We start from the raw sequence: 25451 nt of genomic DNA on the forward strand, positions 1-25451 counted from the left end.
ACATGTTACGCAGTTCCAATAACATGTTACCAACTGCCTCACATTTCAGGCAACATATTACCTAGTTTTGGTAACTTGTTAACCAGGTTAAGTAATTCATTACCTTACAATTTGACTTTGTATTTTAGACATATTCAATTCTTTTAGAAATGATATTGATTTGTTTGAACATTACTACTAAATATTAAAATGAGTGTAAGGATAGAAGTACCTATATGAAGACTTATTCTATAAGCATCTTCAAGCTTGAATCTTTTATGTCTTCATGATCTTCCTTCTTTTCTTCTTTTTGTGATCTTCGTGTTTTCATCAAAACCGTGTCAAGGTCAAGAGCAAGATCTTCTTCACAATCTCCCCCTTTTTGATGATGACAAATCATTATCTTTTGAAATTAGAGATCTGAATTTTTCTGAGGTTCAACATATGTAAATGATATAACTTTGTTGAAAGTTCGAAATATGTTTTCCCTATCTTGTATACTCCCCCTTTGTTTTATTGTATGTGCCTGAAAAGATTTGACATAAAATACAACTCCAACTTTTCTCCCATTTTGACTTCATCAAAAAGAAGAAAAACTAGTTTTGTCCAGTATAATTACAGATATATATATAGAGAAGGGTAACAAGATGTGTTAACTTATTTATAAGCCAAGGTCAAAATTTTGCACAATATAAATTTTGAATAATATGAAATGCTAGAGAATAGTATATCATATCATAGCATAACATTGAAACAACAGTTAAGAAACATAATTCATATATCACAAATAATTAGATAGCAAATAACAAGACGTTCTGAAGTAATGTTTGAAAGCACTGTAACACCGTAAATTTTCTGTGTTTGTTTTATTAATTATTTATTTGACCAACGATTAATTTTAGAAATTAATCGGTATTGATTTAGGCTAAATTGTAGTTGAATGTTAGTCTTGTTTTGTGAATTCCTATTTTTGTGGTAAATTTTCTGTGACGTAAAGTTTTTGAGCTGCTAACAGCCCGAATTCGGCCAAAAACGTGCTTTTGAGTTCCGTAACTCATAATCGAATTCCGATTATGCCAATGGCTTCAAAATATTAAGTTCGCCCATAACGCATTTCTAAATATTTTTCACTCCGAATTCCGTGTTTCGAAGTTCTAACCGTAAACCGAAATCATGAGATTTTAAATATTCGGTCGAGTATTCAAAAACAATACTCGGATATGGTTTAATCGCAAATGTTTCGCCGAAGAGGTCAAATCACTTTCATGAGTCAACCAAGCAAAAGTACAAATATCTTACACAAAATCCCTTAAATCACTCACCTACCTCCTACACAATCCACTTTTTGAAAATCCTTTGGTCTTTCCCCTCCCCAAATTTTATTTCTTTTCTTTAAGAGCCAACTCCTAGCTTGGAGAAAACACTTGCATTTTCACTCCCTCTCTTCACTTTTGAATTTCTAAGAACTCTCAAGGTAGTTCTCCATTTTTTATTCTTCATCCTTTAAGATCTAACCCTTAGATATTTATGAAATTTTAGTATGATGTTTATATGTATGTTGAGAACATTTTCAACAGTTAAAATTTTCAAATAACCTTCCTAACTCTTTTTATGCTCAAAACTCTAAATATGTGCTTTCTTGAACTTAGAAAGTTGTTTTTGAAACCATGAAATCCTTGTTGTTAATGTGGCTGTTTTTAGTGATTAAAAGCATGCATTTTGTTGATTTTAGTGAAAGGGGATGAGTTTAAAATCAAAGGAACTTTTAAGGAGTTTTGAACCATGAAAAGTTTGAATCTTTTGACTTGTTTTTGGCTTGAGAAACCATAGCCTTGGACAAGATAGAAGGTATTTATTTTGCCATGTTTCTAAGTTAGATATTTATAAGTTGAATGAGTTTTGTTGAAAAGATGATTCATTGTTATTCATGACTATGAAACCAACACATATTAACCCTTGAGGTTATCCTAAAATTTGGAGGTGTTTAAATGATCATGGAACTTGTGAATCTACTTTAGTTAACTTACTTTAAAGTGGTAAGTTTAACAAAGACTATTTTGGTTTTAAAATGCTAACTTTTATTATGTTATTCATGACTATGAAACCAACACCTATTAACCCTTGAGGTTATCCTAAAATTCGGACGTGTTGAAATGATCATGGAACCTGTTACATCTACTTTAGTTAACTTACTTTAAAGTGGTAAGATTAACAAATGATATCTTGATTTAAAATGTTATTTTAAGCATGATATCAACACTATCAACACTTGTAGTTTTATTAGAAAATAATGCGTTGAAATGACCATGGGAAACTATCATACAAAATATGGAATCTACTTAAGACGACTTACTTTAAATTGGTAAGGTCAACTTAGGAGATATTGATTTACAAAGTGTAGACTTTGATTAAGAAACTTACCTTAGTGTGGTGAGTATGACTTAAAAAATCTTCGTGAAAGTATAAATTTATGCAGTGATAAAAGTATAAGTTTTATTAAAATCTTACCTTGAAAACGATGGAAATTGTGAACAAGACTTTCGAGGATAAATGATGGTTAAAAAATATGAAACTTACCTAGGACAACACATACTTGTTTTTTCAAGACCAGGAGACTAAAACATTTCCTAAAATATGACAAGAACCACTTGTACTTTTCCTCTCAGATTTGCATCCAGCAAAATCTGAATCCGAATAACCAACCAAATCACATATACTTCCTTTTGGATACCATAATCCAACGTTAGTTGTGCCTTTAAGATACTTCATGATTCTCTAAATAGCAACTAAGTGTGATTCTTTTGGTTTAGATTGATAACATGCGCACAAATATATACTAAACATGATATTGAGTATACTAGCAGTTAAGTATAAAAGAGATCCAATCATACCTCGATACTTTGACATTTCAATGCATTTTCCAGCTTTGTTTGTATTGATGTAAGTACCAGATCCCATAGGAGTACTTATTGGCTTGCAGTCATTCATATCAAATCTTTTCAGCAAATCTCTGCAATACTTGGATTGACTTACAAAAATGTCATTATCAAGTTGTTTGATTTGTAATCCAAGGAAGTAATTGAACTTCCCCATCATAGACATTTTAAATTCCTCTTGCATCATTTTTCCAAAATCACTACTCAAGATTTCATTAGTAGAACCAAAAATAATATCATCTACATAAATTTGAATAAGAAGAGTATGATGATTTATTTTCTTTATAAAGAGTGTAGTGTCGACCTTCCCTTTGGAGAATCCTTTTTCAAGTAGAAAATTGGTTAGACGATCATACCATGCTCGTGGAGCTTGCTTCAAGCCATAAAGAGCTTTCTTTAATTTGTAAACATGAGAAGTATGTTTGTAATCTTCAAAACCAGGAGGTTGTTTTACAAACACTTCTTCTTGAATATATCCATTTAGAAAAGCACTCTTTACGTCCTTTTGATATAGGTGAAAATTTAAAGAACATGCATATGCAAGTAATAGCCTAATAGCTTCAAGTAATAGCCTAATAGCTCCAAGTCTAGCTACCAAAGCAAAGATTTCATCAAAGTCTATACATTCTTCCTGGTTGTATCCTTGAGCTACTAGTCTAGCTTTATTTCTAACAATAATACCATTTTCATCAAATTTATTTCGAAATACCCAACGAGTTCCTATGACATGCCTATTTTTAGGTCTAAGAACAAGTTCTCAAACTTCATTTCTCTCAAACTGGTTTAATTCTTCTTGCATCGCAAGAATCCAATGTTCATCCTCGATTACATCATCACTCTTGGAGGGTTCTATTTGAGAAATGAAGGCCATGTTTAAACAAGCATTTTCTAGCATTAAACGGCTCGTGACACCCTTATTTATATCACTAATGATATTATCAATAAGATGATCTCGATGAGTTCTCCATTCTTTTGGTAAATCGGAGTGAATATGCTCTTCTTGAGAAGATAGATCATCATCCATTTTCAAATGCTCTTGTAGAATCATTAATAAAATTTTCTTTAGCATGGGAACTTGGCAAGTCCTCTTCATTAAAGGTTAACTCATCCTTTAACACAAGATTGGTTTCATCAAAAGATACATGATCGGATTCTTCCATAGCTAGAGTTCTTTTATTAAAAATCTATAACATTTACTCGTAAGAGAGTAGCCTAGGAAGATACCTTCATAAGCTTTAGCATCAAACTTGTTTAAGTTATCCTTACCATTATTTAAAACAAAGCATTTACAACCAAATACATGCAAATGAGAAATGTTTGGTTTTGAACCTTTAAAGAGTTCATAGGGGGTTTCCTTAAGAATTGGTCTTATAAGAACTCGGTTTGAAACTTTAACATGCAGTACATACTACATCAGCCCAGAAATATTCATTTAACATGCAGTACATACTACATGCAGTACATAATTTCATTTAACATTGTACGAGTCAGTTCTTCTAAAGACCAATTCTTTCTATCTACAACACCATAAATTTTTTGATTGATGCAAAGATCATCACAAAATTCTTCAAATGAAGAGTTTTGAAATTTTCTCCCATGATCACTTCTTATAACAGCGATTTTTAGCATAAATTCTAAAGGATTTGAATGCTTCATTCTTATGAACTAAGAATAGAGTCCAAGTATATCTCGAAAAATCGTCTACTATAATAAGAGCATAGTAGTTACCACCATAACTTTTTGTCCTTGATGGGCCAAATAAGTCCATGTGTAGTAACTGCAATGGTCTATCGTAAGAAACCATATGCTTAGGTTTAAAAGAAGTTTTTGTTTATTTACCCATTTGAAAAGCACTACATAATTTGTCTTTAACAAACTTCATTTTAGGTAAATCAACAACTAAATCTTTATTAATGAGTTTATTCAAATGCTCCCTGTGTATATGAGCAATTCTTCTATGCCAAAGCAATGCATCATGATTATCAGTAGCAACTAAACATGTTATTGGTAAAGATGAGTCTATGTCCATTATATATATATATATATATATATATATATTATTTATCCTCTTACCAATGAGTTTAGAGTTTTGAGAATTCTTATTTTCGATGATGCACTTATCTGGGTAGAATGCCACATGAAAGCCTTTGTCACATAATTGAGTTATGCTTTGAAGATTGTAGTTGAGTCCTTCAACATATAATACACCTTCTATGGTAGTTGAGGATGGCTTGCCAATTCTACCAACTTCAAGGATTTTTCCCTTGTTGTGTGACATAGCCTTTGTCCCTTGGAGTGAGGGCAAAGAACTTGTAGAACTTGTTTTTATCGCCCGTCATGTGCTTTGAGAAGCCGATATCCAAGTACCATAAGTTGTAGGCGGCTCTCAAATTATCCTCTTCATCGTTAGAATGATGAGATGCCATTAAGGAAAATGTGATTGTTCTTCATTTTCTTGTTCAGAAGCGGAACTGGTATCACTGTCTTGCCGCATTCGAAGCATGTGAAATTTTGATTTGAAGTGGAGACGTCATTGTTTTTGGTGAATTTCCTCATTTGTCCAGTTTTACCACTCTTGTTCATTTTAAGGAACTTGCTGAATTTCATTACAAGGAGACTCATGTCTTCCATTTCTTCCTTCTCATATTCATCTTCTGATAATTCATATTTGTCTACTTTCGCCTTGAGAGAGATATTGTTCATTTTCTTTTCTTGCTCTTCATGTTGGTCAAGTTGGTTGAGTTCTAATTCATGTTCCTACAATTTACCAAACAAAGCAGTCAAAGACATTTTCGATTAACTTTTCTTTTCAGAAATGGTCGTTACCTTGGGTTGTCATGTTCTTGTGAGTAATCTTAGAACCTTCAAGTTCAAGTCACTGTTTGATAGTACCTTACCAAGTGCAATAAGGTGATTTGTAAGATGAGTAAACCTCTTTTGAAGATCCAAAATTTTCTCTCCATGTTTCATACAAAACATTTCATATTCCTGGAAAAGAATGTTGAGTCTATATCTTTTTACCTCCTCTGTTCCTTCTTGTGTTGTCTTTAGAGTATCCTACATTTCTTTGGAAGATTTGCAGTTTGATACTCTAAAGAACTCGTCAATGCCAAGTGTTGATGTGAGGATGTTCTTTGCATTTAGATCATACTGCACATTCTTTTTATCTTCATCATTCCATGAAGATTGGGGCTTTACTTCTCTTACGTTGTTGTTTATAGTGAAGGGTTCATATGGTCCTTCTTCAATTGCATTCCATATGTCCAAGAGTCATAGCACTCTCCAGTAAATCTTGGAGGGCGGTTGATGTTGGAACCTTCTTCTAGGAATGATCTTGAGGCCATAATTTATATAGGATCATATTTGAGAATATCTTACTCAAAAATAGCTCTGGTTCCATTTGTAAGAATGAGATTGCAACTAGGGGAAGTGAATTAGTTGACTTAAAATTATGGCCACTTTTTCTGCAAAATCAAGAGTTAAAGTGCAGCAGAAAATATATGCAGAAATTAAACAAATAAATAATCAAAGAGATAAGGGAGAAAAGAATACACAAGGATTTTTATATTGGTTCACCTTCTTGTCCACCGAATGCTACGTCCAGTACTCTTGCAGCATAAGGGATTTCTTCACTAAAGATTATGGGTTGCAATTACAATATCTCACCCCAAGATCTCTATGTACCTTACACACTCCCTAATCCTTATTCATTATTGAAAACACCTTTCCAAGTGATTCTAATCCCCTTTCTCATCACACCCTTGTGAAAAAATTATTCTGCAATAATAATGAAGAATGTACAACAATGACAGATTGCCTTTACAAGTTTGAAAGTAATATAACTTGCAATCCAATAAACTCTTTTGTATACTTAGTAATAATGCTCTTTATAAGTTGGTAAACTTTGAAACACTTTACTTTAGGCAACTTCGTAAAAATCAACTTTGAAAGTTTAAAAACTAGTTGCCAAAAGTGCAAAATAATTTCACAATGTGTGTAAGAGCTTTTTAAATTTTGTATGAGAGTTGTGTGTTTGTGTTGTGAGATTCAATGCCTTTAAATAGACTTTCCAATCACCCATAGTGCCTCTACGAAAAGGTAGGAATAGATTGGAGTGATGATATTTCGTTTGAGATGAAAGCCTTTCATTTTGAAATCTAAAATCTGATACAATATCTCTGAGTAATCGATTACAACCAGTGGGTAATCGATTACCCAAACATTATTAGGCAATTGCTCTAGCTTGGGTGAGAAGTGTATTTAATACTTGGGAGAGACCGTAGCTCAGGGATGAGTCTGGTGCCCAAATTGACAAACATATACAATTACCTTTGTTCTTTCGTCTTATTAGGGTAAGGTTTCCGACGGTGATGTCGTGATTAGGGCAATGCCCAAAAAGGATTACATGATACCATGTAGTAAGGTCGTCTGACCGTAAGAGGCTTGGCCATGTGGTCGTCCATGGTAATTCAGCAATGGTTCGTAGTGGTAAGGATGTTATTCCTCTATTACGTGATGACATAAGATCGGGTCCCACAAGAAGCATTCCTTCGGGATATGCCTTAGGTTGGGCCGATCATGTGAAAGAACGATTAAAAGATTTAACCAGCTAACCTCGGTTAGAGTGCATACTCATTACGGATAATGAAGTAATGGAGAGGAAATTCACGGTAGACGAACTAGCCTCGTGATGTTGAGAGGGACGGCAATGGCGGTGATTCATCAGCAAAGTCTTGAGGGAGAGTCTAGGTGATATGAGTCCCTTGTATTCCTGGATGAGGTATTCTGTTGAATCGAACAGTTCTCACAATGCAAACTAGACGATCTCTAACAACCCCTCTTTGAAATCAGGATCGATGAGAGGGATGCCCAAAAAGTGTTTGATACGAAACTGTCCTGAAATGGACAGTTCTTTTAGAACAGGTCGATCATTTATCATTTCGAGGAATAATTTGGTGCATTTAAATCAGCTTGTTATGGGATCTGTACTCTTGGTTATTTCCGAATAGTTTATTGGGAGGATATTGGTGTAAGAATAGAGGAAATAAACATAGCATTCATACATTGAGCTCGTCGATATTGATCCTCATGGTCTGGGTTATAAAATCATTCATCATTTGCATTTATATATGTGAAATATATTATGTATATTACGTGTGTATGTGTATATGTGATATTCTGTGTAATTTTATGTTTTCAATGAATAATATTCATTAGATGTCTTACTCCCTTTTCTTTCTACTTGTCTAGTACGTGTTCTTGTTCAGATGGACCATTTAGCGAGGATTCGGAGCTAGCGATTCTCGATGTCCTAGTATCGGGCATAGAGGATTGACGGAAACCGCTACACCTACACAAGCCCTTGTGCCTTGGAGCTGGAGATGGTGTGTGATGGCTCCATGATGCGCTTTACATCCCATTATGCGGACTTAGAGGCTTCCTTCACCTTGCCAGATCGGAGGTCGCCACCTGCCGTATCATCCACTCAATTTGTGACTCATCACGGACTAGCTGCTGCAGGGCCATCTATGAGGTGAAGGAGTTGGGACGATGTGATATGTTCCCCATCATTGATGAGAGCCGCTCGGCGAACCATGCCCGAACCTCAAGCAGACGCGAGAGCAAGAATTAGGTCGCAGAATTTGGCCTATGACCCGATGGAGGAGATGGAAGCTGAGGAAGAGCAGGAAATAGTAGAGGAAGATTATGTGGAGTTGATCTACATAGAGGACTCCATCGAGGTAGTAGACCTCTCCTCTTACTCCGAGATGGAGGAGAATCTGAGTGAGTGTTCTAGTGCCCCCGAGGACACTAGAGCTAGTCGTTTGAAGCCATTTCTTGTTCTATTTTGTTTTTTGGGGTAGGGTATCTATGTTGGGTGCTTTTGAAGTACTGAATGATTCGGCCTATTTTGTATAGTTTCAGTTTAGGAGAAGATTTCATTCTGCCTTGTATTTTGTACTAACGTTTCACCCTCTCTTAATGAAGAGCTATTCAAAGATATGTGAGTTGTTTTTTGTTACCATTAGGTAAAAGTTATTGATTTTCCACAATTTATGTTACTTAAAGTGATGTCCCAAAAAAGAAACGAATATAAAGAAAATAATTTTATATTACATTATTCAAAATAAAATTACCCATTTTTTAGCACAATATTTATGGAGTAATTTTCGGCGCGTTACAAGCACAAATAAAAACAACAGTAGTAACATCAGTTTTGAAATAACAACAACATCAAAATACATAAGTAAAATCCTAGAATGCTAGACTGATACTCCTGATGATCTGTATCATCTTTCTGAGAGTCCAAGTCCATGTAGTCCAACCGATTTGATAAGCGTTTAAGTTCTTCTTGGATTTGATGATTCGCTGTATCGAAAGCATCCATGCGTTTAGAGATGTAGCCCTTCAACGAGAACAACTCGTCTATTATCATTTGATTGGTAGGAGTAGATTCAGAAGAAGATGATTCAAAACGAAATGATGGATGAGTAGGAGGGTTAGCCGAAGGATTTTCTTGATGTGCAGTCTGTTGACCACCGCGATGCTTGAAGATAATGTCATTGGTATCTTGAAAGAAACCCATTTTGTGGATTATATCCACATCAATCTTATCGCGAGCATTGTGTGTAATTTTAGATTCTTCATCAAACGAAATACTATAATATCCCAGTATAGCAGTTTTGAGAATGGCATAAGGCAATGGTCCGTACTCACTTCTAAAGGTTCAAATTTGTCTCAATATTATTAATGTCCAATTAATTGGAACATTATGTTTCATAACATACATCAATTATAGTTCCATATCATTTACTTGTGAATGGTTTGAAAGCTTTGGAACTATGATGTAGTTTAACATGTAATGAATCAAACAGTCCTCTAATTTTGAGTTACCAACAGACAAAATATTTCAATTTCACACAGAGTCATCGAAAGACATTTGCTTACACATTTAAATTTCCCGTTTGGAGTATCTACAAATAGAGTAGTATAAATCTATTTTGTTGAACTCTTCTAAGTCGCATTGGATACCAGACTCTACTATTGTTCTTATATATGGTATATTAACGCAAAGTCAACTCAAAGTTTTGAAGTCTATGTCAATTTTTTTCTTTTAACATATGAAAAGATTTTATTCTTCTTAAAACTCATATTGCAGTAAAATACTCATACAAGTTCTAGATAGTAAGAATAGTGCATTTCTCAAAATTCAGAGAGTTTTTGTTGTTCAAAAAGGATTGGGAAAATGAAGTTGTTATCCTCAAAGGAATTTAACATACCATACTTCAAATGAAAAATGGGTCGTTGCATGAAGTGTTCCTTGAAGGTTTTGCCTTGATCCTCATTTGCTAAAAGACGTGATAATTCCAATGTGTTGACTTCATTCGGGTTTTGTTGTCTTTCTTGAGTCACATGGATTCTTTGCTTCTTGGATCTAGAGGATTAGGCAAAGTTGTTAAGTTTTGAAAAACTTAGGTTTTGAAGATTTTGAGATTTGATAGATTTTTTATTTAAACTCTAAACAAAAAATGATAGAAGGAATATGTTTAGGAGTGAAAATATTGTATGAAACACTAGAAAAGTCAAACAGAATTGTTTAGGAATGAAGCTTTTCGAAGTTGTGTGGGGTTACCATGGTTGGAAGGAAGGAAAATGAAGAAGATGAAGTTCAAAAATCTGATTTTTGCCTTAAATAGTGCAGTGTGTAATCGATTACCACGATTGAGTAATCGATTACTCAAACTTACTATTTGGACAGTTACTCAATTAAATCATCCTGTAATCGATTACATTGGCTGGATATTTTAATAATTTCTGCCAATGATGCCCTGTAATCGATTACCCTTCCATGGTAACAGAATACATAACCAAAATAATAAAAATTAAGCTTTGAAAATCATATTGAAGTACAAGTAGGCATGAAATATAAATAATGAAGCACACATAATGTATATATCAACAAGTTTAAGATAGATATGCTTCATCAAGGATGCCTAATTCTCGTCTAAGTTAATAGAAAGGTTATTTAGCCAAAGGATTTGTAAAGATATATGCTAGTTGTTCATGTGTATCAACGAATTCTAAGAGAACATCTTTCTTTTAGACATGGTTCCTAAAGAAGTGGTGTCTCATATCAATATATTTAGTCCAGGAATGCATAATCCGATTCTTTGAGATTTATAGCACTGGTATTATAACATCTTAAGGGAATACATCATAGGTCTAATCCATAATCTCGCAATTGTTGTTTGAGCCACAATATTTGGGCACAACAACTTTCTGCAGCTATGTATTCTGCCTCAGCAGTACTTAGACCAATATATACTTGATTTTTATAGGACCAAGAGACTAGGGCATTTCCTAGAATATGACAAGTATCGCTTGTACTTTTTCTCTCAGATTTGCATCTAGCAAAATTTGAATCCGAATATCCTACCAGATTACATATACTTCCTTTAGGGTACCTTAGTCCTACGTCAAGTATGCTTTAAGATATTTTAATATACTTTTCACGGCAGTAAAATGTGACTCTTTAGGCTTTGATTGATAATGTGTACAAAGACAAACACTAAACATAATATCAAGTCTACTTGTGGTAAGATAAAGAAGGGAACCAATCATACCTCAATACTTAGAGATATCGACGTATTTTCCAGTCTCATCAGCATTAATGTTCTAGAATCCATAGGAGTGGCGATAGCTTTGCAGTCATTTATTTTGAAATGTTTTAGCAGATCCATGCAGTATTTAGACTAACAAACAAAGATGTCATCCTTGAGTTGTTTGATTTGTAGTCCAAGAAAGTAGTTTAACTTTCCCATCATGGACATCTCAAACTCCCCTTGCTTTATCTTACCAAATTCACTACACAAAAAATCACTATTGGAACCGAAATAATATTATCAACATAAATTTGAACAAGTAAAGTATATGATTTATTTTCTTAATGAATAACGTAGTGTCAACCTTCTTTAGTAAAACATTTATCAGTTAAAAAGTTTGTTAGACGATCGTACCATGCATTTAGACAAAAAAAATATAATAACAATGTTACCTATACCAAAGATTTTTTCTTTTGAAGTTCTCTGCATAAGTAACAAGAACTTTATTACTTGAATAAATGATAATTTTGAATCTCCACGTGCTATGTGCTTTGAACAGCCGTTGTCATGATAATATATTTATGCTTATGGCTTTTAAGCACTCCAGCAAAACAAATTAAAATGATTTTCAAGGTACCCAATGTGATTTGGGTCCTGCGAGGTTCACATTTTTCTCAACCCAAATATATTGGCCACTGGGAATACCAACTTTTTTAATATGATATGAATTAGGAGTATGACCAACATTTTTATAATAAAAGCATATGAGTTAATGTTGATGCATCTTTTGTTTAGACTTGTAGAAAGAATGTTGATCAAGATTTTCTTTAGAAATATTATGCATGCAATCATTCTTAGTTTTCACAAAAGTACTCTTTATCATACCATTAGTTTTTCGGCGATTTGTGTAGCCTAGACCTCTTCGGTCATTGATATATTTTTGAGTAATTAAAATATTGTCCAACTTATAAGTACTCTTCTTGAACATATTCATTTTTTGATTTAATGAAACAATTTTAGTTCCAAGAGTATCACATTTTGGATATTCAATATACATGTCATTTGATTTGGATTTTAAGGCATCCACATCTTTTTGTAGAATTTGATTTTGACTCTCAAGAAGTTCTATAGTGTTTTTTGTTTAGTGCATACTTTAGAGAGTAATAAATTCTTCATGTAATTCACAAAAAGCGTTATGTAACTCATTATATGAAAACGTAGCATTGAGTTTAGAGTTACTAACCTCATAATCGTCATTTGAATTGTGTTAAGTCATCAAAGAAATATGTGTTTGCTCCTTAATTCTGAGTTCTGCATTTGAAACATCATCTTTATCTTCTAATATGACATTTGTTCTTCTACGCTTCTTGTCATTCTTTCTTCTGAAAGTATGATGCTTCTCAGAGGTGGATGATTATAGGGGCAGGTGGGGGCTGCTGCCCCCCCTGAATTTTTGCACACAGGAACATATTTGTTGTTCCACAAAATATGTCAATCCATGTGATACTTGAAAAATACTTAATTATTAAACTTTTAAATTATAAAATACATTTTCTCAACCAATCATAACAAGTGACACATAGATTAATACATTTTTTTGAAACAACACGTACACTCACTTACCTACGCCCAAACATATTTTTATGAAGTAAATTATTGAAGCTCACATTCCTTTAATTTCTACCTTGATAAATAAATGTAGTCTAACTTGTTTGTCATTCTAAAAATTATACATAAATGGATCTAATTCTTTTACATGTGTAGATGATGATGTTGCTTATAATATATGACTTCATTTGAGTTCGAAAATACTTTACACATAATGAAAGAGATTATGTATGTATTGATAATATATCATAAAAATTCATTTAATATTAATAATATATGTATTTTTGTCCAACAATTATATGCTATGAATTTTAATGAGCAAGAGAGAAGATTATTTTGAGATGTCAATTTCAACATTTTATTCTTGGTATTATTAAGTCATTCAAGTTTGAAAAACTCTCAACCATATGTTGTTAGTCATGTCTTGTTTTATCAAATTGTTCGTCTTATCTTAACTATTGTGGTTCTGTTAACATAAATATCATTTTCAACAATGAAAACAACCAAACAAAATTAGGTAGGAAAATAGAAGATGAATTTATTGCATACAACATAGTGATTAATATTGAAAAGGAAATAAATAATTTTTTTACCACATGTGCAATTAATTAACGTGTAATTAAATATTATTGCCCCTCCTAACGTTTAAGTTAAGATCCGCCACTAATGCTTCTATAGGGCTGGACAAGCACATTTAAGATGATCTATTTTCTGCATATAGAGCATGTAGGTTTTTGCTTTGATGGTGATACTCCACTATTTTTGGCGGACCTTTGCACTTATTTACTTTCATGCGTTCTTTCTAGAGTGTTCCAAATTTCTTTTGACGATTTTCAACTTGACACTCTAAAAAAATCTATTTGAGTCAAAGTAAGAATGTTTTTGGATTTAAGGTCATATTGGACTTTCTTCTTATCTTCATCATTCCACGAGGATTTTGGCTTTACTTCCCTTACACCATTAACAATGGTGAAAGGCTCATAAGGTCTTTCCTCAATCGCGTTCCAAATGTACAAGTCTTGAGATTCTATAAAGATTTTCATCCTGATTTTCCAGAAGTCCTAGCATTCTCCAACAAAGTTTGGAGGACGACTGATGTTGGAACCTTCTCTCAGAAATGATCTTGATGCCATCTTAAATACAAGATCAGATTTGAGAATAGATTACTCAAAATAAGCTCTAGTGTCAATTGTAAGTTTAAGATGCCAACTAAGATGGGGTAAAAGTTTATGTGCAGAAGATTATCTATGCAGAATTCAACCAAGTAAATCAAAAGTAAATGACAATAATAAATAGAAGAAGAGTACACATAAAGTTTTTATATTGGTTCGTCTTCTTGTCCACCGAAGGTTACATCCAATACTTTTGTCACACAAGATATTTTTCGACTATATAATTTGAGTTATAATTACAATTTCTCTTCCCGATATTTTTGTACCTTACACACTCACAGTTTAGCTACCCTTAAAAATTCCATTTTCAAGTGAACTTTTTCCCCCTTCTCAATACATCCTTGTGATGAAAGGTTTACAACCAAGATGAAGAATATAACAATGACATGATTGCCTTTATAACTTTGACAATTCTATAACTTGCAATCCTTGATCTCACAAAACAAATACTTAGTATACAGTGCTCTTTATCTTTTGAAAGTTTAGAACAAATGCACTTTGAAAGCAACTTTAGAAAATCTGAAAGTTTAGGAACAAAGTTGCTTAACAAAATGTGCATAATTTTGTTTACTAAGTTGTGAAAGTTTTTGTATGATTGTGTGAATTGCATATTTCATGTATATTGAATTTGGTTGTCTCAATGCCTTTAAATAGGCTTTCAATCAGCCATGATAATCTTCCATGAAGAGGAGACACAATTGGAATGAAACATTTTCACTTTGGATGAAAGCTATTCATTTGAATTTGAAAATCTGGTTTCAACAGCTTTGTTTAATCGATTGTCAAACAGTGGTAATCGATTACCCAAATGTTTTGTCCAATGTGGTAATCGATTACCCAAATGTTTTGTCCAATATGGTAATCGATTAATACGATGAATTAATCGGTTACATCAGTCAGCTTTGCTTTGTAACTTTTTTCTCAACCAGATAACATGTTACGCAGTTCCAGTAACTTTTTACCAACTGCCTTATAGTTCAGATAATATGTTACCTAGTTTTGCTAACCTGTTAATCAGGTCAATTAACTCATTACTTAGCAATTTGACTTTACATTTGAGACATATCCAATTCTTTTAAAAATGATCTTGCTTAGTTTGAGCATTGCTACTAAATATTAAAGTGAGTGTAAGGATAGAAATATATATATATATATATGAAGACTTAATCTATAAACATCTTGAAGATTGAATCTTCTATGTCTTCATGGTCTTCTTCATTTTCTTCTTTTTGTGATCTTTATGTCTTCACCAAAATCATGTCAATGTCAGGAGCAAGATCTTCTTCACAAGTTTGAGCATAAAATCAGTGACTCAATTGATTGGACCAGTTCGACTCAGTCATTTCAATCAATTTTAAAAAATGTAAAACAACATTATTTTAAGAGAAAACAATATGGTTCTTTCAACTTCTTTGTAATTAAGTTTATAAAATAATTATAATTATAATTGTTATTTGTTAGCTCATGTTGAAACAAAAACTTTGTTGTTTAATTAAGTTTAAAATTTATTTTTACATTTAAAGCATAAAATCTGTTATTTTGTGATATTTCAATCTATTTGTGCAATTTTGTTGTAATAAAATCTTTCATGTTGATTGTTTTATGAGATACTTCTATAAAAATAAGTTTTATATTTGGAACAAATAAATATGAACCAATAAATAGATAATATTATATTATGAATTTAATAATTTTTTTAGTATGCACTGAGTTAACTAACCAGATCAGTGATCGGCTGATCCAACCACTAGCTTATTGACTCAGTTCCACCAATGACTTGTCCTATATAAAACCACTTAAAACGATGGTGTCTTGGTTACTTTGGTTTTGGTTTGTTCCTTGCACGCTTCCTACTTTCTACATGATTTTTTTTGAGAAAAGTACATAAACACTCTTCAATTTGTGGCTTTTACAAATAGACATTGTTTATCCTACTTGATGCTTAAACTACAATGATTAGTGAAATTAACACTTTGGTTGGCTCTCCCGTTAAGTTTCTAAAGACAAAAACATCCCTCGTCCCTTTACTTTCAATCTCTATGATCGATCATTTATCTTCCTATTTTTTCTTTATATCCATGGAAAATAACCAAATATAAATATACATTTATATGTATACATATATAGGCATTTGTAACAAAAAAGAAAGAGATATAAATATTATTCTCTTTTTCTTCTTTGATTACAAGGATGAGGTTGTTACAAGAATTAATCTAAATGGACTAATTAGGTTAGGATATATAGAGTGTTACACCCGACTTCTACCCTAAAACAATATGATGATTTCATATTTTATCACACACATAATATGAAGCTTGCATACACGAGTCTACTCCATTTTGGTTTTGGTTATGTATAAATCGAAAAAAGTGATCGCGAAAGTTATTTTAGTAAATAGATTAAAATAGGGTTATCCTCCCACTTAAACCCTCTAAGCCTAACTATTCTGTAATTTCTCAGCCTCCAGAAAAAATAGAAACCTCTCAATATCACAAAGCGGATATGGAAATATGCTGATGTAGTTTATTCTCTTGCCCCTGCTCTCTCTCTCTCTCTCTCTCAAAGAGGCAAAATTGAAAAAAACTTAAAAAGCAAAAAATGCATGCAGTAGAAAGGGATCTGCTGTAAAACTTGGTCAGTTTCACACACAATTCATAGGAAAACAAAATTTTATGATCAAACACTTCTCTTCTATAATTTAATTTGTTCCTATTTCCCACTAAATGGCAATGTTAACAATAAGTACTCATCATGGTATTTGACATTGCAAAACTCAAATATACAGCACATATATAGAGCATTGACTTCATACAGTAGAGTTACAATAAAATCCCCATATTTAATTACCACTAATCAATAAATTTGAGCTTATATATAAAGACAAAAATGAATCCATTTTTTATTCAACAATTATCCTAATAGCAGGGTCCATGCTACCACACAAATTGATGAAAACCCAGTACAAAAGCATGAGAACACATGCCAACCTTCCTAGTACCAACCAATGAACATAAATTTGTTTTCCCATATGTTGTCCCGCACTGATGGTGCAAAAACAGTAATAATAATGAAGAATTAAAAATTTTAATTGATATAACATATTTTCATTGGTGCGAGACAATGTATGAGGCAGGATCTGGGACCCCGGCTTATGACATTGAATACAGCTGGTCCACCAACTATACACAACTTTAATACATAAACCAAAAGTCAAGCAAACATTTCTATGATCCAAGAGGTACATTTGGGTTGAAAATTTGATGACAAGTGAGAAGGAAGTACTAGTAATAAAGTGAATTTTCCCATAATATCAGATATACCATCAAGGTAGTAATTAAATTGGATCATAAAGATATAATGTCAGCAAATATGATTAGCCATGATATTAGAATGTAATAAAACACATATTAGGAAAGATAGTTTTGATTATCAAAACTATTGAAGCAAGTTTTCATTCTCCACACTTTGTTAGAATTCCACTTCCAGTTCTCACTTTGATGGGGAGTCATGAGTGTCGGATTCTTTCTTAGGATGAATTGCCTCAACTACAGCTTCAAACTCCTCCTTCACCCGTTCGAACACACCGGGTGCTTTGATCTCATCAGATGAAGTTTCCTCATCAATGTCATCATTTCTTCCATGAGTTTCTGTGTCATGCTTAGGAGATTTGTCAAGGTGAAAAACTGCCTCAATCTCCTCCTTTGCTCGCTCAAGAATGTTTGCAGATTTTACTTTGTTTTCTTCCAAGATGCAAACAAAAAACAAGAGTTTGAAACATAAAATATAAAACATGAACTTTGAACCAACAATAACATCACCACCAACATCAATCAACCCTTTTCTTACCGGATGGAGTTGACTACATGATTAAACAACTTTACGATTTTCTATCATAAATCGTATCTATAGACAAACCATTGACATCTACATCATTCTTAATAATTCTACACGTATAATTTGTCTTGGCCTCCCTTTTGCTTCTAGTGAATTGAATAACCTCCATCTGATATACTCTAAATGGGGTGACACGTATTCAAAACACCTAAGAAATGACACTGAAAGTCGGTGTTATTACCTAAATTTCTCTATAATGGCATTTATTCCTACCCGAATTATAACATAAGAAATGAAGATCCAACGCACGAGATTGACGGATTTTGAGAGACTATACTTACTACAACCTTATCTCTATGTTAGATTTAAGCATTATGTGGCATCCGGATGACAAAATATTAACCATATCATTGTGCTGAAAGTTCATCATCAACCCCAATAATAACATCATCCAGCTAAAAGAAATCACATCATTTTCTAATAATACATGAAGTCGCTTAAGCTGCTATGCCCCTATTTTCGGTTACGCGACTCATATTATTTTCGGTTACGCGACTCATATTATGTAGTAAATCGGTAATCAAATAAACACCAAATCTACCCCAGAACCAAAAAACAAAGAAACTCAATCGAATTCAAAACCAAGAGCCATAAATAGATTGTTGATCTAAATCTAGAACTCAAAGGGTATTATCATATTATAATCAATTTGAACAAGAAAATTTTAATTTTATTAAATCACAAAGAACAATCTTTTGAAAGTAATGTCAGAAAATCAAATATTAACAAGAGATGAAAGATAAAGGTTCATAATAGTAGCAATTTGCATTTGAATGTTCAAGAAATCATGAAAAGATAAGAGTATTGGAAGATAATACCTGAAAGCGAATCTTTTGGTTTTGATTCCATTTCTGCCATTCATGTGACTTCGAAACATGTTTGGTCTTAAAATGACTTCTTTTTTTATTATTGTTAGTTATTCGAGGTGAGCCTAATACGGGAGTTGTACCACGAACTGTGTTATGTCACCTTATGTACGACTGCTTGTGATTGATTTAAAAAAATATTTAAATTAAAATTTTAATGGTTAATTATTTTTCTAACCAATTACAGTTATACATAGATTGACACACTATTTTGGAACAGTTGATATCCACCCCTCCAAAATACCACATACAACATTATCTAAGGAGTCATTTCTGAATTTATATTTAATATATTTATTTATTTATTTAATGTAATATTCTCGTATATAATATATAAAACCAACAAGGCGTTGGTCAAGTGGTGTAAAATTCTATTGAATCTCTAAGGTCGAGAGTTCAATTCTTAAGAGTGACACTTATTATTTAACATTCATATTTAATTATTATTAATTCTTTAAAAATAATATAAATGATAAATATGTATAAATTTTTATAAGGATTTGCATAAATATTTTAGCGTTGATGATATTGGAAGATCAAACATAAGGTGATTCTTATTCAAGTCCAGACTCTTAATTATTAAAATTTTAATTTAAATATATTTTTTTAATCAATCACAAGCAATGGTAGGTTGAGTGACACACTTTGTGGTATAACAAATGTGCTCCCATTTTGGAGATGAGAGTGGGGTTTAGAGAGGAAGGGAAGTGAAATGATGACTTTAGAAAGTATTCATATTATTTGGAAGTTGGATGAATGAGAGATGAAGGGTTTTGGAGGGTTTCTTACTCTTGTTTGAGAGTTGGATGAAAAAAAGATGAACTCTTCATGAGTCTATTTTTAAAGTTCACCAAATTTAGAGTTTTTTAGAGATAAAATGTCAAAATAGCTAAAAAAAATAGTAATATTATATAATTATACATTATTGTCAATTTCTCATTGTTAATTACATTTTTAAAGAAAAATAAAAAAATATTTTTACATTATTATTAGTTTATCATTCCTCTTCAAAATATTATACTTTCAAAAAAAAAAAAAGATTTCATCCATTTTCCTTTCTCTTCCTCCATTTCCTAACCATTTGATTCTTTTCCTTCCCTTTTCCTCGTAACTCCCAAATAAAACCTTAAAAATCTCCTAAAATTATTACATCAAATAAAGATTAATCCAGTTTATTATAGAAGAAAAAAAGACTAAAAAAACTACAGAGGGATAATAATGAAAAAATACTTAGAAATTAATCTTTTTATCACTAACACATACTTAAATGGTTATGATGTCTATTCATATTGTTGGTCCTCTTTAATGAGATTAATATTTAATTGTTGATGTTATATTCATATTGTTGGTCCTCTTAAAATATATTGTGTGCATTTTGTGGTGGAAGATTACAACGACGGTGCCAAAGCTCCACCTTCTTCCCCTTAGGTCTTCTTCCCTCTCTTTTACTCTTCCAATATATTTTGTTACTTTTTCATTTCCCCATAATTACTCTCATTTTCTTATGGATAAATACATGTGTTTGTTTGCAACAAGTCGTGGTCTACTAATGTAAGGTCACATGTATCATAATAAGTTAAATGTTCGATTTTTGGAATCACTTGTTCGAAGAGCAGCTGCATACTTTAAAAGGAATTAGTTATTTAGTCCTACAATGAGCAATACTATTGGTTATATCAAAAATAGTTCTAGTAGAGCATATCTATAAAAGACAACTATGTTTGTTATTGCTTAAAATTTTAGGGATAGTAGTCCAAGGTTTATATCCTAAATGTGAAATTTCACTTTTTTATCAAGGTGGTGCAAAATAGTGGGGTAAATTGGAATAAATGAGTTTTGACTCTCAGTTTTGTAGAAGCAACTTACAGTTAATCTGATGCAACTTTCAATTGGCAAAACAAACATCAATTTCACACTTTGTCTCAAGGTTAGCTCTGTAATAATTAGTTGTAATCTTCATATGCTCTTGATTGATAAGTGTCATTTTTATCTTTGCTCCTTGAAGAATTAGTTTGATAAGTTTCTTCAGCATTGAAAATTGTGGATGATTCTTAGTTATCTCCTTTTGTGATTATTGTGTTCTGGACAGTTCCTATTACCTTTCTAAATGGAGTTGAATGAATATCCTGGGCCAATTCATAGTTCTGTACTTTATGATCAAGATAATCATGTTTCTTCAGCAGTTTGGGATGGTCAGGTGCATACATTTCCTAACGTATTTATAATTCCTGCTAGGTCACATGATTTCTCAATACATCTATCCTCCCCAAACCCCACTATGTGGGAGCCTTGTGCACGGGGCAGCCTATTATTCTTATATTGGTTATCATCGTAATATTCTTACCAAATGCACAGGAGCGTGGTGTGCTTAGATGTCACGAACATACTTCAATGCTTGATCAATGGAAGCTCACACCAATACAGATTAAGTTGGTTGAGAAGGCAGGTTTTGGTTACCTACGATTACTTCCTGCTATGAGTCTTGACAATGCCTTGATAGCGGCTTTGGTTGAACGGTGGAGGAGAGAAACGAACACCTTTCACATGACTGTTGGGGAATTAACAATAACCCTTGAAGATGTAGCCTTATCACTTGGATTGGCTATAGGCGGAGAACCTGTGATTGGCCCAACAAGTGCACCAAGTTTAGTTTGTGAAAAATTACTACGGAGAGTACCGGAGGACCTGAATGGTGGAATGGTGAAGCTTACCTGGCTGAAGGAGTTATTTTCCGAGTGTCCTGAAGATGCGCCAGTGGAAGAAATTGAGTGTTGTACTCGTGCATATCTTCTATACCTAGTTGGCAGCACAATATTTTCTACAACAACTGGGAACAAAGTTCCTGTCATGTACCTTTCTTTGTTTGAGAACTTTGACAAGGCTGGGAAGTTTGCTTGGGGTGCAGGAGCACTGGCATTTTTATATAGAGCACTCGGCAATGCCTCCCTTAAATCTCAAAGCACAATCAGTGGCTGTTTAACTCTAGTACAGGTTACAAGCATTACTTCCTTTTACTTTTTCAGTGCTTTTTGTTTCTTTGGTTTGGCTGATAGTTTCAGTTTGAATACTGACGGGATAGTATTCTTTTTTAGTGTTGGAGTTATTCTCGATTCAATGTTGGACAGCCAAAACTTAATCAAGAACCTGATAATAATTGTTTTCCTGTCGTGCTTAAATGGAAAGGGAAAAGTAGTTCTCGGACGAAATGTAGTGTTGCATCCTACAGAAAGGCTTTGGATTCTCTTAATGATTGTGATGTAAGTCTTAATAATGTGGTTTATTTGATGAATTGTGTAGAAGAAAATAGTAAATCTGCTTTAGTCTTAATACACAGGTTCAGTGGCTTCCTTACAAGGATATAGACCTTACTGCCATACCAGAAGATATAAAATCTAGCCTGATATTACGGGCATCTAGGACTATGCTATTGTGCTTTGATAAGGCAGAAAGGCACCTTCCAGATCGTTGCTTAAGGCAAATTGGGTTGCATCAAACCATCCCAAAAGACGTGCAACGATGGGAAAGGAAGAGCCGTATAGTGGATCATGGGGTAGATTTGAGGGGGAAAATGGACTTGGCTCTCAAAGAATGGTCAGAGCGTTGGCTTCATATTGTTGAAGGTGGTGGTGACATTGCAGATGAGGTTGAGTACATGCAATGGTACCAGAAGATTACTCGTAAATATATCGGGAGAGTCACATCATCTCTGGAGTCAGAGTATCAAAGAACAGTAAGTATTTGCTTAGTTATCATCACTTATCTTTCACTTGAATATATGTTATGTATACATGACTGCTACATACTTTTGCAGGTTACTACCATGAGGGAAATTGCAAAGATAGCAGATGTAGTCTCAGCAGAAGGGTTGGGTTCTTATAATAGAGGTTTGCTTGATGAGGTGAAAAATGTTGTGCATAGATGTTTAACAGAGCAATTAGAAGAAATACCAAAGGATAAAATGAAAAGGAAGGGTAACCGGAAACGTAGGCAGAAGGACGACCTGAGTATGGAATATGAACCAGAGCAGTGATTGAAGCTAATTTTTGCTTTAATCCACTGATATATACAACTGATGGTTGTTAAGGACCACATTACAAGAATATATCCTATAGAAGATGGTATCATTTATTGAAGTTAAGAGACTAAGAAAAACGATTGATACGAAAGCTCCATTTAGCCTTTTAGTTGTAGGCATATTATTGATGTCTCTGTTCCTTTCCTTGTTCTTCATATGTAGCCTGATTTTACATTTTGATTATATATTACTAAAGGGGCTGCTCATCCATATACTTGCAGCTTGTTACCGTTCTCATTTTGTCGGAGTACAATTCTCAATCAACCAAAATTTTGATGGCTATTTCGTCCCAGATGAGTGAAGTTGTGTTAAGATTTTGCTAAAAATGACATGGTAATCTTATCCCTCTAATTCAATGGTTTTCCTTCTGTTATTGTTTTGGTGTGGTAATTTAGGCTTGGGGTTCCTTTTTCTGTTTAATGATTATGATATCATTTGTCACTTGAAAAATACTGAGTAGTATTTACAAGGTACTTGCTGTAGCTTTTTGTTGTGTCATTCTATCTGCACATTATTATTTTCGAATTTACCTGCAAAAGTTAACTTGATCTTCGTTATTTCGCACATATATGGTCGATTTTAAGCTGCTGACATCTTTGTTTGGTATCATACAATCAGATTCAGAGACTTGCAAAGATTTTATTAGACTTAGCTACCTACCTTAAGAAAAATTGAAACATAGGTTGACTATAAGAAAGTAGTGCCTTTGAAATGAATATTGTGGCCTTGTATTTGTATATGTGCTGTGGGAAATAAGACAGTAAACTTTCTATCCAAGTTACTGCAAATAAATTCCAATTGAACATCTGCATTTAGTTTGCATTGAAAACATACCCTACGGGAACAGGGTAATATATGGGGGAGTTTTAGGACAATATAAAACATGCTTTGATTGGTAAAAGACAGAGCAGGCCAACAAAGATGGAATTGATGTTGGGCTTCCGACTATACTCGTGTTCATTGTCTACTTCATAATAAATAGTGACACTGTAAGTGTTCATTTATATGTTAATTTTCATTGACTCTTAAATAAAAATAATATAAATCGATGACAAATGATGTACTGGTAATGTTTAAAACTTTATAATAATAATGCATAAATTTTAAACTCTAATAAATATAGAGTCTATCATATTTGATATTTGTATCTTTTTTGAGTCTTAGTATGATATGTTGACATGTAAAGTCTTGATCCCATCCTTGAATCATATATTATTATCTTGAGGTAGTTTGTAAAATAAGAGTTTGGTATGAGGACTCCGGATACTTTAATAATGGAAAATTGTCCATATTGGATCCATATTCAATATATGTGTATGATACTTTAAAGAAGTTATTATATAAAAAAATAATACAAATGAATTGTGAATAATGTACTGATTGTATATAAATTTTTTATAGTGACAATGTATAAATATTATATTCTTTTTTGAAATATGTATTAAAGAAGATACAATACAATATACTTTTGACTTTTAAAATGTTTGTCTCCCTTATATATAATCTCTCTATTGTTTTTAGTAAGAGTTTAAAATTTGTGCACTAATAATGTAAAGTTTTTTATACTATCAACATATCATTCACCATAGATTTATATTACTTTGATTTGAGAGTTGATAATGGTTAATAAATTAATGGTGTATGCTTTTGAAATGTATTGAGCTAAGACTTCTTTTGAATTATATTAAAATGATTTGGTTGAGAATGTGACATTTGAGATAAAATATGGTATGAAATGAATACAAATTGCGTTCTTTTAAATATCTTTTTTATAAATTATCATCTATGAGAAATGACCAATACTCATTCTAGTTTTTTAATAAACAATTTTAGCTAAAATCAAGCATATCAACCTTAACCTTAGGGGAACATATCTTACCATTCTCATTAGTCAGAAAAGTAAAATATGAATTACATATATATTAATTTTATATTTTCTGACTAATAAAAACACATGATACATGAAGTGGTATAAACTTTGGGACAAAAGATGTGCTCCCCATCCCACTAATTTTTCTCATTTTTCAACCCACAATACCTCCATCCCATTAACAAATTACATGGAATCATCCATCATGTCAATTAGGGGTGTCAAATGGATTTGAATTTGGAGGCTAATGGATGGATGGAAAGCAATCCATTAATCCATATAAATTCATTTAAATTATATTTTAAGTTATTTAATTCATTTATATTCAATGGATTCCAATTCATCCAATGTATTCATGACTCCCTTTTCATGAATTTGGATGGATGAATATCCAATACATTTGATTTTTTAGTGGAACTAAAAAAATCTATTGAAGAAAATCATTATT

The 25451-nt window shown here is 32.6% G+C and overlaps 2 protein-coding genes and 1 long non-coding RNA gene across 4 annotated transcripts; 1 reads left to right on the forward strand and 2 right to left on the reverse strand.

The window, feature by feature from the left end:
- LOC109333474 lies at positions 17497-19104 on the reverse strand. Its single transcript, XM_019568975.1, has 2 exons — positions 19011-19104; positions 17497-18038 (listed from the first exon to the last, which is right to left on the reverse strand). Exons 1-2 carry the CDS (start codon positions 19048-19050, stop codon positions 17788-17790), a joined length of 291 nt encoding a protein of 96 aa, XP_019424520.1. The 5' UTR covers positions 19051-19104; the 3' UTR covers positions 17497-17787.
- LOC109333480 lies at positions 18216-19003 on the reverse strand. Its single transcript, XR_002106022.1, has 2 exons — positions 18525-19003; positions 18216-18486 (listed from the first exon to the last, which is right to left on the reverse strand). It is a non-coding gene; the product is annotated as an uncharacterized LOC109333480 (long non-coding RNA).
- LOC109333496 (serine/threonine-protein phosphatase 7 long form homolog) lies at positions 20442-23501 on the forward strand. Of its 2 annotated transcripts, XM_019569006.1 has the most exons (7): positions 20442-20486; positions 20856-20985; positions 21148-21255; positions 21414-22049; positions 22151-22315; positions 22393-22788; positions 22870-23501. In XM_019569006.1, the coding sequence occupies exons 3-7, from the start codon at positions 21166-21168 to the stop codon at positions 23086-23088; spliced, it is 1506 nt and encodes a 501-aa protein (XP_019424551.1). In that variant the 5' UTR covers positions 20442-20486; positions 20856-20985; positions 21148-21165; the 3' UTR covers positions 23089-23501. The 2 variants fall into 2 exon arrangements, with proteins under 2 accessions (XP_019424551.1, XP_019424560.1); XM_019569015.1 differs by lacking the exon at positions 20442-20486 and having other exon boundaries at positions 20775-20985.

This window comes from Lupinus angustifolius, chromosome LG02 (assembly GCF_001865875.1).
Source record: "Lupinus angustifolius cultivar Tanjil chromosome LG02, LupAngTanjil_v1.0, whole genome shotgun sequence".
Taxonomy (NCBI): domain Eukaryota; kingdom Viridiplantae; phylum Streptophyta; class Magnoliopsida; order Fabales; family Fabaceae; genus Lupinus; species Lupinus angustifolius.

What these genes read in the sequence shown, in the direction of transcription:
- LOC109333474 (XM_019568975.1), bottom strand. Translation starts at nt 19,050, where the DNA reads ATGGCAGAAATGGAATCAAAACCAAAAGATTCGCTTTCAG. An exon ending in ACCAAAAGATTCGCTTTCAG is followed by an intron (nt 18,039 to 19,010) that starts GTATTATCTTCC and finishes GCATCTTGGAAG; the next exon opens with AAAACAAAGTAAAATCTGCA.
- LOC109333496 (XM_019569006.1), top strand. Translation starts at nt 21,166, where the DNA reads ATGGAGTTGAATGAATATCCTGGGCCAATTCATAGTTCTGTACTTTAT. An exon ending in CAGCAGTTTGGGATGGTCAG is followed by an intron (nt 21,256 to 21,413) that starts GTGCATACATTT and finishes CCAAATGCACAG; the next exon opens with GAGCGTGGTGTGCTTAGATG. An exon ending in ATTCTCTTAATGATTGTGAT is followed by an intron (nt 22,316 to 22,392) that starts GTAAGTCTTAAT and finishes CTTAATACACAG; the next exon opens with GTTCAGTGGCTTCCTTACAA.